The 17,052-nt window shown below is 37.2% G+C and overlaps 1 protein-coding gene and 1 long non-coding RNA gene across 5 annotated transcripts in view; one reads left to right on the top strand and one right to left on the bottom strand.

Moving 5' to 3' along the window:
* The window catches only part of LOC148849183 (RNA-binding (RRM/RBD/RNP motifs) family protein), a 35,583-nt gene extending 25,759 nt beyond the window's left edge, over positions 1–9,824 (top strand). For both annotated transcript variants that reach the window (XM_088948167.1, XM_088948168.1), the window contains 2 exons: positions 8,784–8,862; positions 9,378–9,824. In XM_088948167.1, the coding sequence (XP_088804293.1) occupies positions 8,784–8,862; positions 9,378–9,509 (211 nt within the window). In that variant the 3' untranslated portion in view covers positions 9,510–9,824. The remainder of the gene's footprint in view (positions 1–8,783; positions 8,863–9,377) is intronic.
* A 750-nt stretch (positions 9,825–10,574) lies between these two features.
* LOC148849184 (uncharacterized) lies at positions 10,575–13,076 on the bottom strand. Of its 3 annotated transcripts, none has more exons than XR_016101370.1 (4): positions 12,677–13,076; positions 11,857–12,121; positions 11,639–11,744; positions 10,575–11,203 (listed from the first exon to the last, which is right to left on the bottom strand). It is a non-coding gene; the product is annotated as an uncharacterized LOC148849184 (long non-coding RNA). The 3 variants fall into 3 exon arrangements; XR_016101369.1 differs by having other exon boundaries at positions 11,857–12,218; XR_016101368.1 differs by lacking the exon at positions 12,677–13,076 and having other exon boundaries at positions 11,857–12,664.
* Positions 13,077–17,052: the final 3,976 nt, after the last annotated feature.

Below are 17,052 nucleotides of genomic sequence, written 5' to 3' on the forward strand. Positions count from 1 at the left end.
CGGAGTGTCTGAAGGTTTGCATCCACCCATTCCAGTTCTTTCAAGAGGTCTAGAATATATTTTCATTGCAAAACCACAATGCCCTTCTTTGATCTAACCACTTCCATTCCAAGAAAGTACCTTAGCTGGCCTAAGTCTTTAATCTCGAATTCCTTGGCTAAACTCTGCTTTAGTCTGCTCATCTCTTCAATATCATCTCCAGTCAAATTTATGTCTTCAACATAGACAACCAGAACCGATACCTTGTCTTCGGTGGATCTTTTTGTGAAAAGAGTATGATCAGATTGTCCTTGACTTTTGACGAACCTTGTGAGTCTTTCAAACCAGGCTCTGGGAGACTGTTTAAGTCCATATAGAGACTTTCTTAGCTTGCATACCTTAGTTCCAAACTTTCAGTGAACCAGGTGGAGGCTCCATATATACTTCTTCCAAGTCTCCATTCAAAAAGGCATTCTTCACATCCAGCTAATTCAGTGGCTAGTCAAGGTTAACTGCAACGGATAAGAGTACTCGAACTGTATTTAGTTTCCCCACTGGAGAAAAGATCTCAGAGTAATCCACTCCATACGTCTGAGTAAAGCCTTTAGCTACTAGGCGAGCCTTATATCTCTCCAAGGATCCATCTGAGTTGTACTTCAGAGTGAACACCCATTTACAACCAACAACTGTCTTTCCATCCGACAGATCCACTTTCTCCCAAGTAGCATTCTTTTCCAAAGCTCTCATCTCCTCAAAAACAACTTCTTTCCACTCGGGAACATTTAGAGCCTCCTGGATACTGTTAGGAATGGAAACACTAGACACTTGTGAAATAAAGGCACAATATGAAGGTGAAATATTTTTGTAAGATACAAAATTTGACAAAGGATGTTTTGTACAAGACCTAACACCTTTCCTAAGAGCAATGGGAAGATCAACCTGACTGGAAGAATTAGAATTACCTAGAGGAATATTTTCAGGTATTTTTGGAGAATTATCTTGAATTTCATGATCCATTCTTAGATCAGATTCTTGTTGATGCTGTGGAATAGTGCCTCCTTTTCAGTGCTGGATGTTCCCTTGAATATACAAGGCCTTTATACTGTTTCGCACACATCTTTGTTGTTGCAGCTTTTTTATTTTGAGATGGCATCACCGAAGGTTGTTCATTTTCAATATTTAATTCATTTGTTTCCACTGATTTTGTATTTTTTGCCTTTCTTTCAATGACTGGTTGTGAGGAACTTCATTATGGACAAATTCAAACATTAAATTAGAACCAACTAAAAGGCCATCTTCACTAGTGTTGCTCACCCCCTGAAGGTGGGAGTGTCTGTAGTAAGAGGTTTCTTTAAAGAATGTGACATCTGTTAGACAGTTTTTGTATGCCCTTAGCTTCAATCTGATTTGATGTACTTTTGTTATTTAGTGGAAATAAATAAAGTGCATGTTTGATTCATGTTGTTTGGTTTAATTCTGTGTAAAACCCTAAAACTGGACATTTATAGAGACTCGTGTTAGTTTTAAATGTTCACAGCCGTTGGATAAGTCTGGGGAGATTTATCCTGCCAAGGCTGATACTGGTGTGCTACCAAGTGTTGGGATGGCCTGTCTCAGCCACCAGGGTAAGACCCGAGGCACATGCAGTATGGGATTATTTGAATCCTTGAACCGGACCAGATTTCTAGTATTGCCCTGGACCTTGGAGATAGATGGGCAAAACTGGAAAGTTACACCTGACCCCTAGACTCGATTATGACACTTCACTAGGTGTTGGATCAGGCTGCCTTTGATATGGCAATCAGTGAGATCCTTAGCGGGGATCAAAACCTGGGTATGTTGGGGCAGTTTGAGAATTCGTCTGAGTGGGTGATCATAGTGACAGAATCAGCCACTTTGTCGGACAAAGGGTAATGATCGGGAATGCACTCTCTCTGATGGAAACCAAACTGCCGGCAGTTGATTTCAATCGTTGGAATTTTGTTTTGCAAAATTAATATATTTATATATATATATGTACGATTTCAAATTGTTTGCAAATGGTTTTAATTCCCGGGATCCATGTGAGAGGAGAGTGCGGCACTATTCCTTGCAGCCGAGGGAGAGGTCCTCTCTTGTCGGGCAGTGCTTGATCATTAAGGGCTGAGAGGTTAAGTGTAAGACCATTGAGGATAGTACCTGATGGGCTAATCTTGCACCTGCCCACAGTCCCTGGGTTTTTATAAGATGGCTTGGCCCAGGGACCACTTAATGTAAGTGTTGGGCCCATAGGGTCCATATGATGGACTCAAGGGGTTCATTGAGTTTTTTCAGTGAATTCGGCTGGGCCTTGTATTAAAGGCTGGGCCGAACCCATGTGGATGGTGTGTAGATCAATGCTTGGGTCCCACGCCATACAAAGAAGCCCAACTGGGTACCAGATTGGAAAGTAATTAGACACTGAACACTTAATGGGCCAGAAGCCCATTTCGAGGTGGGCTGATATGATCACCCATCCTTGGGGCGAATCTGAGATTAATGTTAGTAAAAGGATTGGGCCTTTAGCCTTATCCACTCTTGGAGACCAAATTCAAATTAGATTTGAATCTGGTAACCTCCTGATAAGATCAGGAGTAAGCTAACTTTATCTGCAGATAGGATTAAGATTATCTCCTATCCAAATACTGATTTGGATTGGGATAACTCCTAATTAGGAGGTTTCTTAATCAAGAAGAAAGGAGGAGAAACCCTAATAAAAAAGAAAGAGAGATATACAACAGATTTCAGATCAAGAAAAATTGCAAGAAAGGTTCCTGCGAATTGAGATCAGATCTCATACTCCAGAAAAAGAAAGAAGAAGCAGTTCAGCTTTTTCGCCTTTGGAGTTCTCCTGCCGCCGCCATCTGTTTTTGCAAGATTAGATCTTTGCAGAAAAAGAAAGTCAAGAAATCTGTTCTTGACATCAGTCTTGCAAGAAAGACTGAAAAAGATTCAGTGTTTAGTACTTCCAGAGGATTCTTGTGAAGGATCCAGTGTGTAGGACGCACCTTGTTGGTTCTGTTCCATCCACAGCTGTGTCATCTTCAGCAGGAACGGATCTTGGAGCATTCTTTGGGCGTGAACACCAACTTTGGGAGATAGTGCTTCTCCGGATCAGGTATATTCCTCCCATTTGTCTTTTGGTACAGATCTGGTTTGATTATGGTTCAAGTAGGATCCTTGAATATTGTATTCTAAATTTAGGGAATATGATTCCCAGTTGGGAGAAGGTGGGAAAATTTTTGAAATTCGCCCACCCATTCCGCAACCTTTATAGCGTCCATTAGATGGATCCTGCCATTCTTTCAACATCCATAGTCACAAACATCATTTTCAAAACTGGATCAAAGCATTTGTAACCTCTTTGATTAGTGGGATAGCTTACAAAAATACATTTATATGCTTTTGGATCAAGTTTTGAATGTTTAGGGTCATGGTTATGAACAAAGGCCACACTTCCAAAAATTTTTAAGGGAATGTTTGTCACTAGCCAAGGGTTTGGAAAACAGTCAATGAAAACCTGTATGGGTGTTTTAAAATCCAAAATTCGTGTAGGCAGTCTGTTAATCAAATAAGTGGCCGTTAAAACGGTTTCTCCCCAAAGATACTTAGGAACCTTAGTTTGAAAACTTAGGGCTCTAGCAACTTCAAGGAGATGCTTGTTTTTTCTTTCATCCACCCCATTTTGTTGAGGTGTATTATTACACAAACTTTGGTGTACAATTCCTTTCTCAGCAAAAAAATTCCCTAACACATTGTTAAAAAATTTCTTTCCATTATCACTTCGAAAAATTTTAATTTGAATATGAAATTGTGTTTGAACCATGTTATAGAAAGTTTTAAACACAGTTTCATCATCTGATTTCTCTTTTAAAAGGAAAACCCAAGTGACCCTAGTATGATCATCAATAAAAGTAATGAACCAATGCTTTCTAGAAAGAGTTGTTACTGTAGAAGGACCCCAAACATCACTGTGAATCATGGTAAATGGTTTTGATTTTTTATATGGTTGGGACAGAAAAACAACACGATGATGTTTTGCTAATTCACAAGATTCACACTTAAAACACGAATGATTTTTATTCATGAATAACTTGGAAAATAGATGCTTTAAATATTGAAAGCTAGGATGTCCTAACCGATAATGCCATAACAAAACTTTACTGTCACTAGAAACCGAGATAGAGCTGAAACAAGTTTGTCGGTCTTGCCTTCCAAAGGTTGATCCTTTATTAAAGAGGTAGAGGCCACCATCCAGTTTAGCACCCCCAATCATCTTCCCCGAGGTTAAATCCTGAAATTCACAACAAGAAGACAAAAAAATAACCCGACAATTATGATCAAGGGTTAGTTTGCTGATAGATAAGAGATTGTATGATAGGTTAGGAACATGTAGAACATCTTTAAGGTTTAGAGAAGGAGAAATAGACACAAATCCTTTCCCAGCAACAGCAGCAAAGGAACAATATGCAATTTAACCTTTTGATTCCCTGCACAGGGTGCATATGAAGAGAAGAATTGTGAAGTGCCAATCATATGATAAGTGGCACCTAAATGTAATATTCAAGAGCCATTAGATTTGGTACAAGCAATGGCTGCAGTGAAAAAATTTCCTGACTGGGCTAGAGAGCAGGATGGGTTAGAGTTTTTTAACGATTGAGATTGAAACATTTTATATAAGTGCTATATTTGTTCTTTTGTGAAAGGAAGACTCTGAGGATGATTACTGCCCTGGATCCGAATTGCTTACTTGAAGCGCACGGACATCTCCCCTTGACTTGTTGTCATTGTCTGATTTTTTCTTCCAACTTGCTGGTTTCCCGTGCAACTTCCAGCAGGTTTCCCGAGTATGCCATGGCTTTTTACAATGATCACACCAAGGTCTTTGCTTTCCTCTTCGTTTATCTCCGTCTACGTCTGCACCTCGGGCTACAAGAGCGGACCCTTCAATCTCAGTTTTTGTTTCATTAACAATCTTCAACATCACTTGCTGCCGTGCTTCTTCTCTACGCACTTCTGAAAAAACTTCTCTTATAGTAGGCAAGGGCTTTCGCCTTAAGATACATCCCCGAACCTCATCGAGTTCTTTATTCAAACCAGCCAAGAAGACAAAGACCCGACCTCTTTCTATCTTCTTTTTGTACCGAGCACTGTCACTCAGACTTTCCCATTCTTCTTCTTCAAATAAATCCAGCTCCTTCCAAACAGCTATCATCTCATTATAATAAGCAGTTACTTCATGCTTACCTTGCTGCATCTTTCACATTTGGGTATTCAGTTCGAACAATTGTGAATTATTGTGCAGATTTGAATAGGTTTCTCTAACAGCTTCCCACACATCACGAGTAGTCGGTAGGAACATGAATGGTTTTTCAACCACAGGATCCATAGAGTTGATCAACCAGGCGGTAACCATAGAATTTTCAAAACGCCACTGCCTGTACTTTTGTAAAAGTGCTTTCACCAAAGTACTCTAAAAGTGCTTTCACAAAAGTACTATAAAAGTACTTCCGTAAAAGTGATTTCATAAAAATACTTTTGTAAATGTGCTTTTGTAAAAGCACTTTTATAGAAGTGTTTTTTTGCTTTCATAAAAGTACTTTTATAAAAGTGCTTTCATGTAAAAGTACTTTTCTAAAAGTGCTTTCGTAAATGTACTTTTATGCTTTCACAAGTATTTTTGTAAAAGCTTTCATAAAAGTGCTTCCGTGTAAAAGTACTTTTGTAAGTGTTTTCGTAAAAGTACTTTCATAAAGTGCTTTCATGTAAAAGTGCTTTTGTAAAAGTGCTTTTGTAAAAGTACTTTTATAAAAGTGCTTTTATAAAAGTGCTTTCGTGTAAAAGTGCTTTCGTAAAAGTCCTTTTCATAAAATTACTTTATAAAATTGCTTTTGTAAAAGTGTTTTTGTGTAAAATTGCATGTGAACACGAAAGTTAATAAAATCTATTAACTTTCCCATTCTTCTTCAAATAAATCTATCTCCTTCCAAACAGCTATCATCTCATTATAATAAGCAGTTACTTCATGCTTACCTTGCTGCATCTTTCACATTCGGGTATTCAGTTCGAACAATTGTGAATTATTGTGTAGATTTGAATAGGTTTCTCTAACAGCTTCCCACACATCACGAGTAGTCGGCAGGAACATGAATGGTTTTTCAACCACAGGATCCATAGAGTTGATCAACCAGGCGGTAACCATAGAATTTTCAAAACGCCACTGCCTGTACTTTGGATCATCAGTGGCTGGCGGTTTTACTTCGCCATTCAAATAGCTGAGTTTCCCTTTGCCGTCGATCACCAACCGCACGGACTGAGACCACTCAAGATAATTCTTTCCATTCAATTTGTGAATGGTAATCTGAAGAGAATTCTCAGAGAGAGAGATGGCCACTGACTGGATACCTCCCTCCAAAGATGTCACACCACTGGTAGCATCTGAAGAGGCTGAACCAGAGCCAACCTGGTGACCTTAAAATTCATGATCGGACCCTAAAGCTCTGATACCATGTGGAAAAATAAAGAGGAAGAGAAGAAGAAATGAAGAGGGAGAGAAGAAAATACTTTTATATTGATAATGTGTTGATAAAACATGTTGAGCATACGGCTTAAATAAGAAAAGATAGGAGAGACAAACTCCTAGGATCTCTCTCAATTACTCCTAGAATCTCTCTCAATTAGGGATTGATTAAATCTTTCCCTTAATCAATCTTTCCTAATTTTATTCAAATCTAATATTTCCTAAATTTATTCAAATTTGTAATCAATCAAATCAAATCTTTCTAAATTTGTAGCAAATCATATCTTTCTTAATTTTCCGCAAATCATATCTTGTCGACAAGGAGAGTAATCTCTCTCAAGACTGTCACATGACAAAATCGAGTCAAGTCAACCCGTATACCCGAAAATGCAAAAATTGTAGATAAATGTAGAAAATAGTAGAAAAAATTGTAGGAAATTCAGAACTTTTGCAGAAAATCAGAAAATATGCAAAAAATACTAGAAAAATGCATGAAAAACACCAGAGAAATGCAAAAATTATGCAGAAAAGCACAAAATGCAGAAAAATACCAGAAACTTGCAAAAAAATGCATAACTTTTATAGAAGTGCTTTTGTAAAAGTGCTTTCACCAAAGTACTCTAAAAGTGCTTTCACAAAAGTACTTCTATAAAAGTACTTCCGTAAAAGTGATTTCATAAAAATACTTTTGTAAATGTGCTTTTGTAAAAGCACTTTTATAGAAGTGTTTTTTTGCTTTCATAAAAGTACTTTTATAAAAGTGCTTTCATGTAAAAGTACTTTTCTAAAAGTGCTTTCGTAAATGTACTTTTATGCTTTCACAAGTGTTTTTGTAAAAGCTTTCATAAAAGTGCTTCCGTGTAAAAGTACTTTTGTAAAAGTGTTTTCGTAAAAGTACTTTCATAAAGTGCTTTCATGTAAAAGTGCTTTTGTAAAAGTGCTTCTGTAAAAGTACTTTTGTAAAAGTGCTTTTATAAAAGTGCTTTCGTGTAAAAGTGCTTTCGTAAAAGTCCTTTTCATAAAATTACTTTATAAAATTGCTTTTGTAAAAGTGTTTTTGTGTAAAATTGCATGTGAACACGAAAGTTAATAAAATCTATTTTTTTTCACTTTTAATTCTAAAGTGACGTGGGGTGGTGGTTTGGAATTGTAATGAGATGTGAATGTGCTAAGAGGCTTGAGTTCGAGTCACTTCAACTGTTGTTTTTTTGAGATTTGGCGAGTATAGATAGAGTTGACTTTGATCCAACCCATCCTGACCCTTGACCCAACCCACCCTGACCCTTTTCCATTGACCCTAATGGGTTACTCGACCCATATTGACCTACCAATAGATTGGGTGGGTATGGATGGGTTCCAAGGTGGGTGGGTCAAATGGGTTGGGGTCAAGATTGCCAGCCCTACCCATAACATCTATATCTTCCTGACAGTTTTCCAAACATAGAATGATTTTTACTTCTATATTTGAAAATGTTGATTATGGTGATTGCAACTAGCTTATTAGGGCTATGCACATGAAAGTAATGATGCTGCTATATGGTTTCCAACACTGGAATGGTACACCTACATTCTGATCATTTAACATTTGTTTCTGTTACATTATTTTATAGAAAGTTACAATTTAATTTATTTAAGAGCAACACAGAATAATATGCCTGAAAATCAATCTATATTCTGATGAGAATATAAGAGTGGAGAGCAGAAGAGAAGAGAGATTGAATAGGGGGTAGAGTTAGTGGTGGTCCTGCCACCCCATACTTCTGTTTATATGTTTGTAAAATAAAACATCAGTACAATTACACTAATACCCCTGCTGGCTGCCGCCTGTATGAAAAGAGAAAACAATACAGCAAAAAAAAAAAAGAAAAGAAAAAAAAGAAACATAAACATAAAGAGGGACCCCACAAAACTACTGTACTACATCTCTACAATAAACATATCCAACAGGAAGATAACTTATTGGATATGGAAAGTACAGATACACTGACCTCATCAAATGCTCAAATGTTCATTTGCCCCAATTGACATTGATTTGTATTATGGTTCTCTGTATTAACAGATCTGTTAACTTGAGTTCATAGGTTAGGTAAAGACTTCTCACTGAAAAGTTACATTTAGAAAGAACTCTTGGATAAAAAAGAGATGTGGTCCTAATATCATACTAAAATGAGAAGGATTTAGTTAAAATAATGCTGTTCTTTTATTATATAGTAATAACTATATGCATCTTTGATTATTAAGCTGCATGTATCCTTCATGAAACTAGGCGACCAATTCCCTTGGACGATTTGAAAAGGCTTGGGATTCCACCTCCTCCCGAAGGAAGATACATGTCACGCTTTCAGGTAACATTTTATTTTCAACAACTTTATGACATGTCATTCGAGATTCAAGAACTAGTTGGCATGAAGTTCCATCTATAAGGCTGTCAGTAAGTGTAGTTAACTCAGCTCCTTGTGCTCAGCTCACTTGATGTGGGCTTGAGCATAATAGTAGGCTCATGGGACAAGCTCCACTGCCCCAGACTCAATTGAAGCTTGTTCAACTAGATGGGTTGATCAGAGCTTGGTTCTCTTGGATCCTTGAGTCATAGGAATATTGGCTGGATGAGCCTTACTGATATTTTAAGTCTAAGCTGAGAAGAGAAATATTGCCTGGTTGACAACCCTAGCTTTGTTGGGGAAGATAACCAGCCCTATCCTTGTTTAGGGAAGAATTATACGGTATCCTACCAGTTGTGTGTAGGTGGTATAGGTCCAGAATGAACATTCAAATGCAGCTCTATTTGGCCTTTTGCTGCTAAATCTGACTTATTAGTATGAAACAGTAACAGTATGAATATTGCCTTAAATGGTTATAGGTCCCATCACCGCCTAGAAGACCAAGGAGCTCAGTTGACAGGGAAGAACACTCTCACAAGCGCCATAGATATAGCAAACATTCCCATCGGCATGAAAGGAGGTCCCAAAGTAGAGATCTCCATTCTGATTGAATGGCGACAAGCAGTCCATTTCTCTATATAAGGGGTCTAATTTGGAGAATTGCAAGGCCAAAGCATAAGGGAGCTCAAGATGCATGGACCCTGTGGTAGAATCTCAAAATATAAGCACTTGATTATATTCCTGGAAGAGCTTCTCAATACATTTTTGCTTCGGTTTTTGTTTTTCCCCTGCTATGTACATTGTTCTCTAGTTGACTGAAGGAATCCCCTTATATCGTGTAATGTTGAGACTAGATTGCTTTTATTCTTTATATATGACACTGTCTTTGACACTTTTCATATTTATAAGATAAAATTATTTTGTCCTGTGGTGGAATGTCTGCAACAGCTATTATGTACAGAGCAGAATGTTGGAAATGCGTGTGTTAAGGTGAATGAGTGGAAAAACCAGAGAGGACAGGGTCAGAAATGAAATTATCCAAAAGAACTAAGGAGTGCTCTGATAGGTGTGACAAAATGAGAGAAAGTAGACTAAGATAGTTTTAGTCATGTGCATAGAAGACCACCAATGGCACCCGTGAGACGTGAGTCACGTAACTATTTATTGCAAGTTAAAGGGGCTATGGATAGGGGTGGATTCAAGCCGATACTAGAAATATAACCTAAAATTCAGCTTGAGTGAAATCCATATGTTTGACCTTGATTTGGCTCAAGCTTGATAATGGATCGAGCTTATTTGAGTTCAATTTTGAGCTTTCTGGTGAACCTATTTTCAAATTTCAAGAGGTTTATGATGGGCTTATTATAATAATACCATTGTATATAGGTGATAGTGTGATACAAATCTGCTACCATAGGTTCCTCTACATATGAATGGGAATAGTTTCTTTAAGGGTAAAAAATAAATAAACAAATTACAGGATATTATTTAAAGAAACAAAGACATAAGGTTAAACTAGAACAAAGAAATTCAGGTTATGATACTGAAATAGCATGGAGCCCCAAATCCTTTTTTTTTTCATCCATCACTACATAAAATCCAAAATTTTAGGAAAGTGTTTGATAAATGATTTAGAAAATAAATTTGATAACACTTCAACAAAATATGCTTGATATATCCATGGACATATCAGTGCTGGCAGCAGTCTAGCACCCCCTTGTCAATGATAAGATAAATCCATTCATATCCCACACTTTTCATTCTCCAAAGCAGTAGTGTCCTGTACAGATATTGTTGAAAACCATGAGCAAGAAAACTACTTCTCTATCTGTTTCTGCCTTTCTGGTTTAATCAATAAGGGAAAAAAACAGCAAGAGGCTGAAATCTTGTTCAGATGTACCCATCTACCTTTATTATGACTTGTTGACCATAGATCAAGTTAACTGGATTTGAGAGGATAGATCTTATTTCTAAATTTATTTTAAACTCTAACTACAATAACAAGATGCCCCTAAGGTGTTATTTATATAATTATATTTAGGCTAGCTAGTGCAAAATGCTTTTTCTAAGTTACACATTTTAATATACACATCAAATATGCAAGTCATTTTCAGGCAACCAAATGTCCATTAGTGTGACGCATTTATAGAAAAAAATGTCCATAAGTGTGACACTTCTCCATTTGTTGTGCAAGTTCTCGAGTGGGTGCAAGAACCCAAAGTCTGACATTCAATTAGATTCTAATCAAGCTTCTGCAGGATTCATGAGCAGAAAGTTGCTGTTTTCCCGTTCCTGATTGTGTCTGCTGGAACAAATAAAGTAGAAGACCTTCAGTATTACACTCTATCCTTAAAAAAGAAGTGCCAAACCATCAAAACATCATCAAAATAAACTTCAGGTGAATAGCTCAGAAAAAAGTTCCATAACATAAAAGGAAAACAAACTTTATGGTGCATTGCAGCACAAAATTTCATGATAACACCATCAATGACAATTCAGAAAGAATGTTTAGGTGGGAGTCCAGACCATGTCAGGTTTCACATAAACACATCTCCTACAAATACAAATCTTCTAATTTTCAAACCCCAGGTGAGATTTATCAGGTGCCACCAATCAGATCAATTCTGATGCAAGATCTCATAAATTGGCATGTCAAATCTCAAATGCTTCATGCTAAACGTGATATGTGAATACTCAACAAGTTGTTTAACTGAAAAATATCATAACATGAAGAACCTACCATATGCATAGATGCCCCTCAGAATATTCTCTTTCAAGCCCATGGCATCAAAACTTTCAGAACTTGTCATACGAGGTAAAAAAAATCTTGTCCATCTGCTGTGCGCCTGCTCATTAAATCAAAATCATCATTAGGAAGGCTTTAAAATCCTCTTTTAATTAATTTACAGATTAAACATAATTTACAAGAGTAAAGTGGACAAATACAACTATACATACACAGAGGAGATTCATGCAAGACCAAATGTATCACCAGCATTTTTCTCCCAATTTCTTCCTGTTTTTTCCTTTCCTTTACTTTTTTCTTTTTCACATTCTGTTTTCTTTTTCTTTTTCTTTTCTTTTCTTTTTTCTTTTTCTTTTTCTTTTTTTTTTTTTAAAGCGGAGGAGACTTACAGCTCATTCATTTTGGCATCATATTGACAACAAATCAAATTGTGAACCTTCTTGGGCCAATCCCGCCATGACTGCAAATAAATTAATTCTACATGCACAAATTTCAAACAAGTAATAACCTGAGTAGCTTTTCAGATAAGATAATGGAAGCTTCAATGTTCATACAACTCTTTCCATTTAATTGGCTGTAATGGATAATAAAAACAGTGTTACTAAAACCACAATTGATATATATTCCACAGACAGACTGCACCAACTCTACGGGATATTAAAAATCTGAATAGATAGTTATACATTAGAATTAGAAAGATAAACAGGTAGAAATGCATCCGGAAAACATCATATTTCAAAAAAGATATGGACTGAGAATAGTTACATAATGCTTCCCAGTGTTCACCCACAGGGAAATCATGAGGTATCATAATCTATAAAATGCCAGGGAAGCAGAAAATTGTATGTTGCATAGAAGATGAATTTACCCACAAAAGGCAATGAAAATGTGGCAAGATGAATTTACACCCAAATGATGTAAATTTTTTTTATGAAAGAGAACCGTGTAATCCATATGCAATGCAAAATAAAGCTCCACATGTCAATATAAGCATGACTGAGGCCAAGAAAATAACTGGTATTCAGTCCAGACCTTCAAAGTCTTTCAAGACTGAGGCCAAGAAAATAACTGGTATTCAATCTTCCAATAACTGATTCAAATGGGAAATCCTTCCGGTCAAAACTTTGACAGCTTTTTCCTTCCAAAGGCACCAACATACAGAAAATGGAATAGGTTCCGCAAGATCCTTCCGTCGGAACAAAATCCCCTACGAAGAAATTTCTAATTTTTAGGGTGATCTAACTTCTTAGAAAGAAGAAAATCAAACTCCATATTCTGTTTCTTTTGGTGGATACAACAATGCACAGTCAAGCTCATCACCCATCTTTAGCTACAGATGCAGCTAAGGTGAAGGTAACTAAGACAATGCCTTGAATGGGTATCTCCAGTAGATGAGTGCCTTGTTCCTAAGGGAAAGAGAGTAAAGAGCCTCATCTGGGCTGTTGGGTTGTCTAATTGGTTTATTTCTTCTTCTTCTTTTTAGAGAAAGAGAGAAAGAGAGGAAGAGAGGAAAAGAGATATTCTTTCTGATCTGCTAGAGTAATCAAAGAAAACTAATTAAAAGGAAAGGGTTTGGGAAGGAGTGAAAGTTATCTGGGCAAAAGAGGGTAAAAGATTTTGTATAATGTGTTACTACCAAAGATTAATAGGACAGCCTATATATAATGTGCTTATTTCCTTTGCTGATCAATTATTATAGAATTTTTGTAACAATGCCACCGAACTGATTAGTCAAGGTGAGTCGTTCTAGGCCAGCTATGGACTTGGTAGAAAAACATTAAATGCCAAAAGTGCTGTTGGACTATTCATAGTACTTAAGTTTTGAGGATACTAATCAGTTCTCAAAATATAAGTTTCAATTTATAACGCACCTCATTACCAGCAGAAGATTGAAAATTGCATCGTGTATTGATGTTAGAAAAGGATGATACCCCCCAAACTTTCTAGATCTTCTAGAGGGGTTCCAAGCTGAAAAAATAAGAAGATTAGAATATCTAGTTTCCAAATCAGAAAAACCAAGAATATCCAATAGAAAGAATGCCAGCTAAAGTTTTAACTATTAAAAAAAAGGGTTAACAAGATTTCATAGGAAGCAAACTAGCAATAGTTCATAAAAGTAATAAGTTCAAAAGTTTGTTTCACTTATCGGTCAATAGTTTATTAACAAACCAAACCATCAGATAACATCTCACAAGAACCAAAAAACCATAATAGTGAAAAGTTAAAGAAAGAAGTTATAGTTTTGAACTTCCAATGCCCATTATAACAATAAATCAACTCAAAAATCTAGAACCTAAATATTCTAAATAATTCAAACCATAACCAAAGATTGACATAGCCACATCTCCTGCTGATGGCATCCAAACAATCTACTAGGGCTAGGGGTATTCAAATTTGGTTATCAAACCAAAAACCGCACCAAACTGAATAAACCAATTCAATTTAGTTATTTCGGTTTTCGGTTCGGTTTGAGAAAAAATTCAATCGAAACAAACCAAAAACCGAATTAACCAAAATAAATACATATAGTTAAATTTTAATCATTATTATAATTCGCCCTGCCTTTGAGTTCTGTTATTCTGATAACTACCAAGAAGAGAGAAGAAGAAAGAAGAAGGAAAGAGAGAAAGGAGGAGAAAAGGAGATAAGAAAAGTCGGGTTCGAATAATGAAAAAATCACTTCTCTCATTCGGCCAGACATGTTCTATATTACTAACATAATGGAAAAGACACATGTGCCCTTACTTAAGTGAGGGACTAGTTCTAATATAATATTACATATTAGCAAACTCAACATAAGTGTAAAGATAGAAATACCCCTACACTAACACTCCCCCTCAAGTTGGTGAATATATATCAACTTGTTACATATGTAGTCCACTCTTCCCCGACTCAACCCTTTTGTAAATAAGTTTGCCCACTGGTTCCCTATGTTAAAATATGTAGTGTCTATCACTCCATTCAACACCTTATCTCTCACAAAGTGACAGTCAATATCTATGTGTTTGGTTCTTTCACAAAATATCGGATTAAAAGAAATATGAATTGCAACCTGATTGTCACAATAGAGCTTCATTAGAGTGTTAACATTGTATGCTATCTCATGTAGAAGGTTCTTTAGCCACACTAATTCACAAGTAGTATGTGCCATAGCTCTATATTCTACCTCTGCATTGCTTCTCGCCACGACTGTTTGCTTCTTACTTTTCCATGTCACCAGATTACCCCCAAGAAAAGTGCAATAGCTGTGGTAGACCTCATATCAGACATAGAACTGGCTTAGTCAGCATCAGTATATCCTTCTATTTCAAGGTTTTTGCATGAACTGACTTACCATACTAACCGCAAACGAAATATCTGGCTAAATAATGGTTAGGTAGTTCAGTTTACCTACAAGTTGCCGGTATCTGCTAGGGTCTTCAAACACTTCGCCCATAGCACTGCTCAGCCTAGTATTTGTTTCCATAGGTGTTTCAGTTGGTTTAGCATCTAACAAACTTGTTTCCTCCAGTAAATCACGCACATATTTCCTCTAACACAAATTAATACCATGCTTAGACCTTGTTACTTCTATCCCCAAGAAATATTTCAATTTACCAAGGTCCTTTGTTTGAAAATGTTCCTGTAGAAAAGTCTTCAACTTGTCAATGACTATTTTATCATTCCCGGTAATAACAATATCATCTACATACATCACCAATAGGATTTTTCCTACCTGAGAGTCACGATTGTAGATGGAATGATCAACTTGGCACTGCTTCAAACCAAACTTCTTTACCACATCACCGGACCTACCAAACCATGCTCGAGGAGACTGTTTAAGCCCATAAATAGCCTTCTTTAGTATGCATACCTTACCATCCTCCTCCTGAGTAACAAACCCCGGTGGTTGCTCCAATGTAAACCTCCTCGAGCAAATCACCATGCAAGAAAGCATTATTGATATCAAGCTGATAGAGGGGCCAATCATACACAACAGTAAGAGAGATCACAACACGAACCGAACCTACCTTAGCAATTGGGGATAAGGTCTCTGTGTGGCCAATACCATAGGTTTGGGAGTACCCTTTTGCAACCAACCGAGCTTTCAGGCGCTCAACACTACCACCAGTAAATACTTAATAGTATAAACCCACTTACAACCAACAGTCTGCTTCCTAGGAGGAAGAGTGGTGAGGTCCCAAGTATGATTATGAATTAAAGTTGAGAGTTCTTCAATTGCATGGCACCACCCTGGAGAAGCAAGGGCTTCTTGGACATCCTTAGGGACAATAACTGAGGATAACAATGAGATAAACTGGCGATGGGAAGCGGAAAGGTGAATTAGTGAAACATAATTAGAAATAGGATAAATGGTACAAGTGCGTTTACCTTTCCGCAAGGCAATGGGAAGATCAAGATCAAATGCTGGGTTTGGGGTTGGTGGAGACAACTGCCGGATCTATCGATGGTGATGGAGCCGGAGTAGCAGCTAATACACGTGGGCGATGTGTATACACTTGACAGATGGGTGGGCATTCAACAGGTGGTGGCACTAGAGGCAAGGACTTGGTCATAGCTGGAAGAAGGGGAACAAAATCGACAACTGGAAGTGGAAGAGGAGGAGGAAGAAGTATCACTGGACCCCAAGAAAAATGGAGTAGACTCAAAGAAGGTAACATCAGCACACACAAAGGAACATCGAGAACTAGAGCGATAACACTTATACCCTTTCTGGGTCCGGGAATAGTCAAAGAAGTTGTACTTAATGGACCGTGCATCTAATTTGTCCTTCCCGAGGCCCAGATTATGGATGATGCAGACACACCAAATAACCCGAGGAGAAAGAGGAAACAGAGATTATGTGGGAAACAAGGTAGTGAATGGGGAATGCCCATCAAGGATAGACGTGGGCATCCGATTAATCAAGAAGCAAGAAGTAAGCACCGTATCACTCCAAAAGGGTTTGGGAACATTCATGTGATGCATGAGGGATCGAGCTGTTTCCAAAATATGACGATTCTTTCTCTCAGCCACTCCATTTTGTTGTGGGGTGTAGGTACATGAGGTCTGATGTATAATGCCATGTTGGTCCAAGTATTCTTGAAATGATGAAGAGAAATATTCACGGCCATTATCGGAACGAAAAATTTTAATGTAAACACCAAATTGGTTGCGAATCTCAGCATAAAACTTTTGGAAGATGGTAAATAATTCACTCATTTCTTTCATTAAATATAGCCACGCCATCCTTGAATAATTATCAACAAAAATGACAAGATATCTATATCCATTATATGACATTACTTTATAAGGACCCCAAACATCTGAATGAACCAAAGAAAGAGGACCCGACACACGATTATCAACCCTAGGACTAAAGGGAACATGATGATGTTTCCATAATTGGCACGGCTCACAATCTAAAA

The sequence above is a fragment of the Nelumbo lutea genome, chromosome 6 (genome assembly GCF_056320005.1).
Source record: "Nelumbo lutea isolate HS-2025 chromosome 6, American lotus-T2T, whole genome shotgun sequence".
NCBI classification, from domain to species: Eukaryota; Viridiplantae; Streptophyta; class Magnoliopsida; order Proteales; family Nelumbonaceae; genus Nelumbo; species Nelumbo lutea.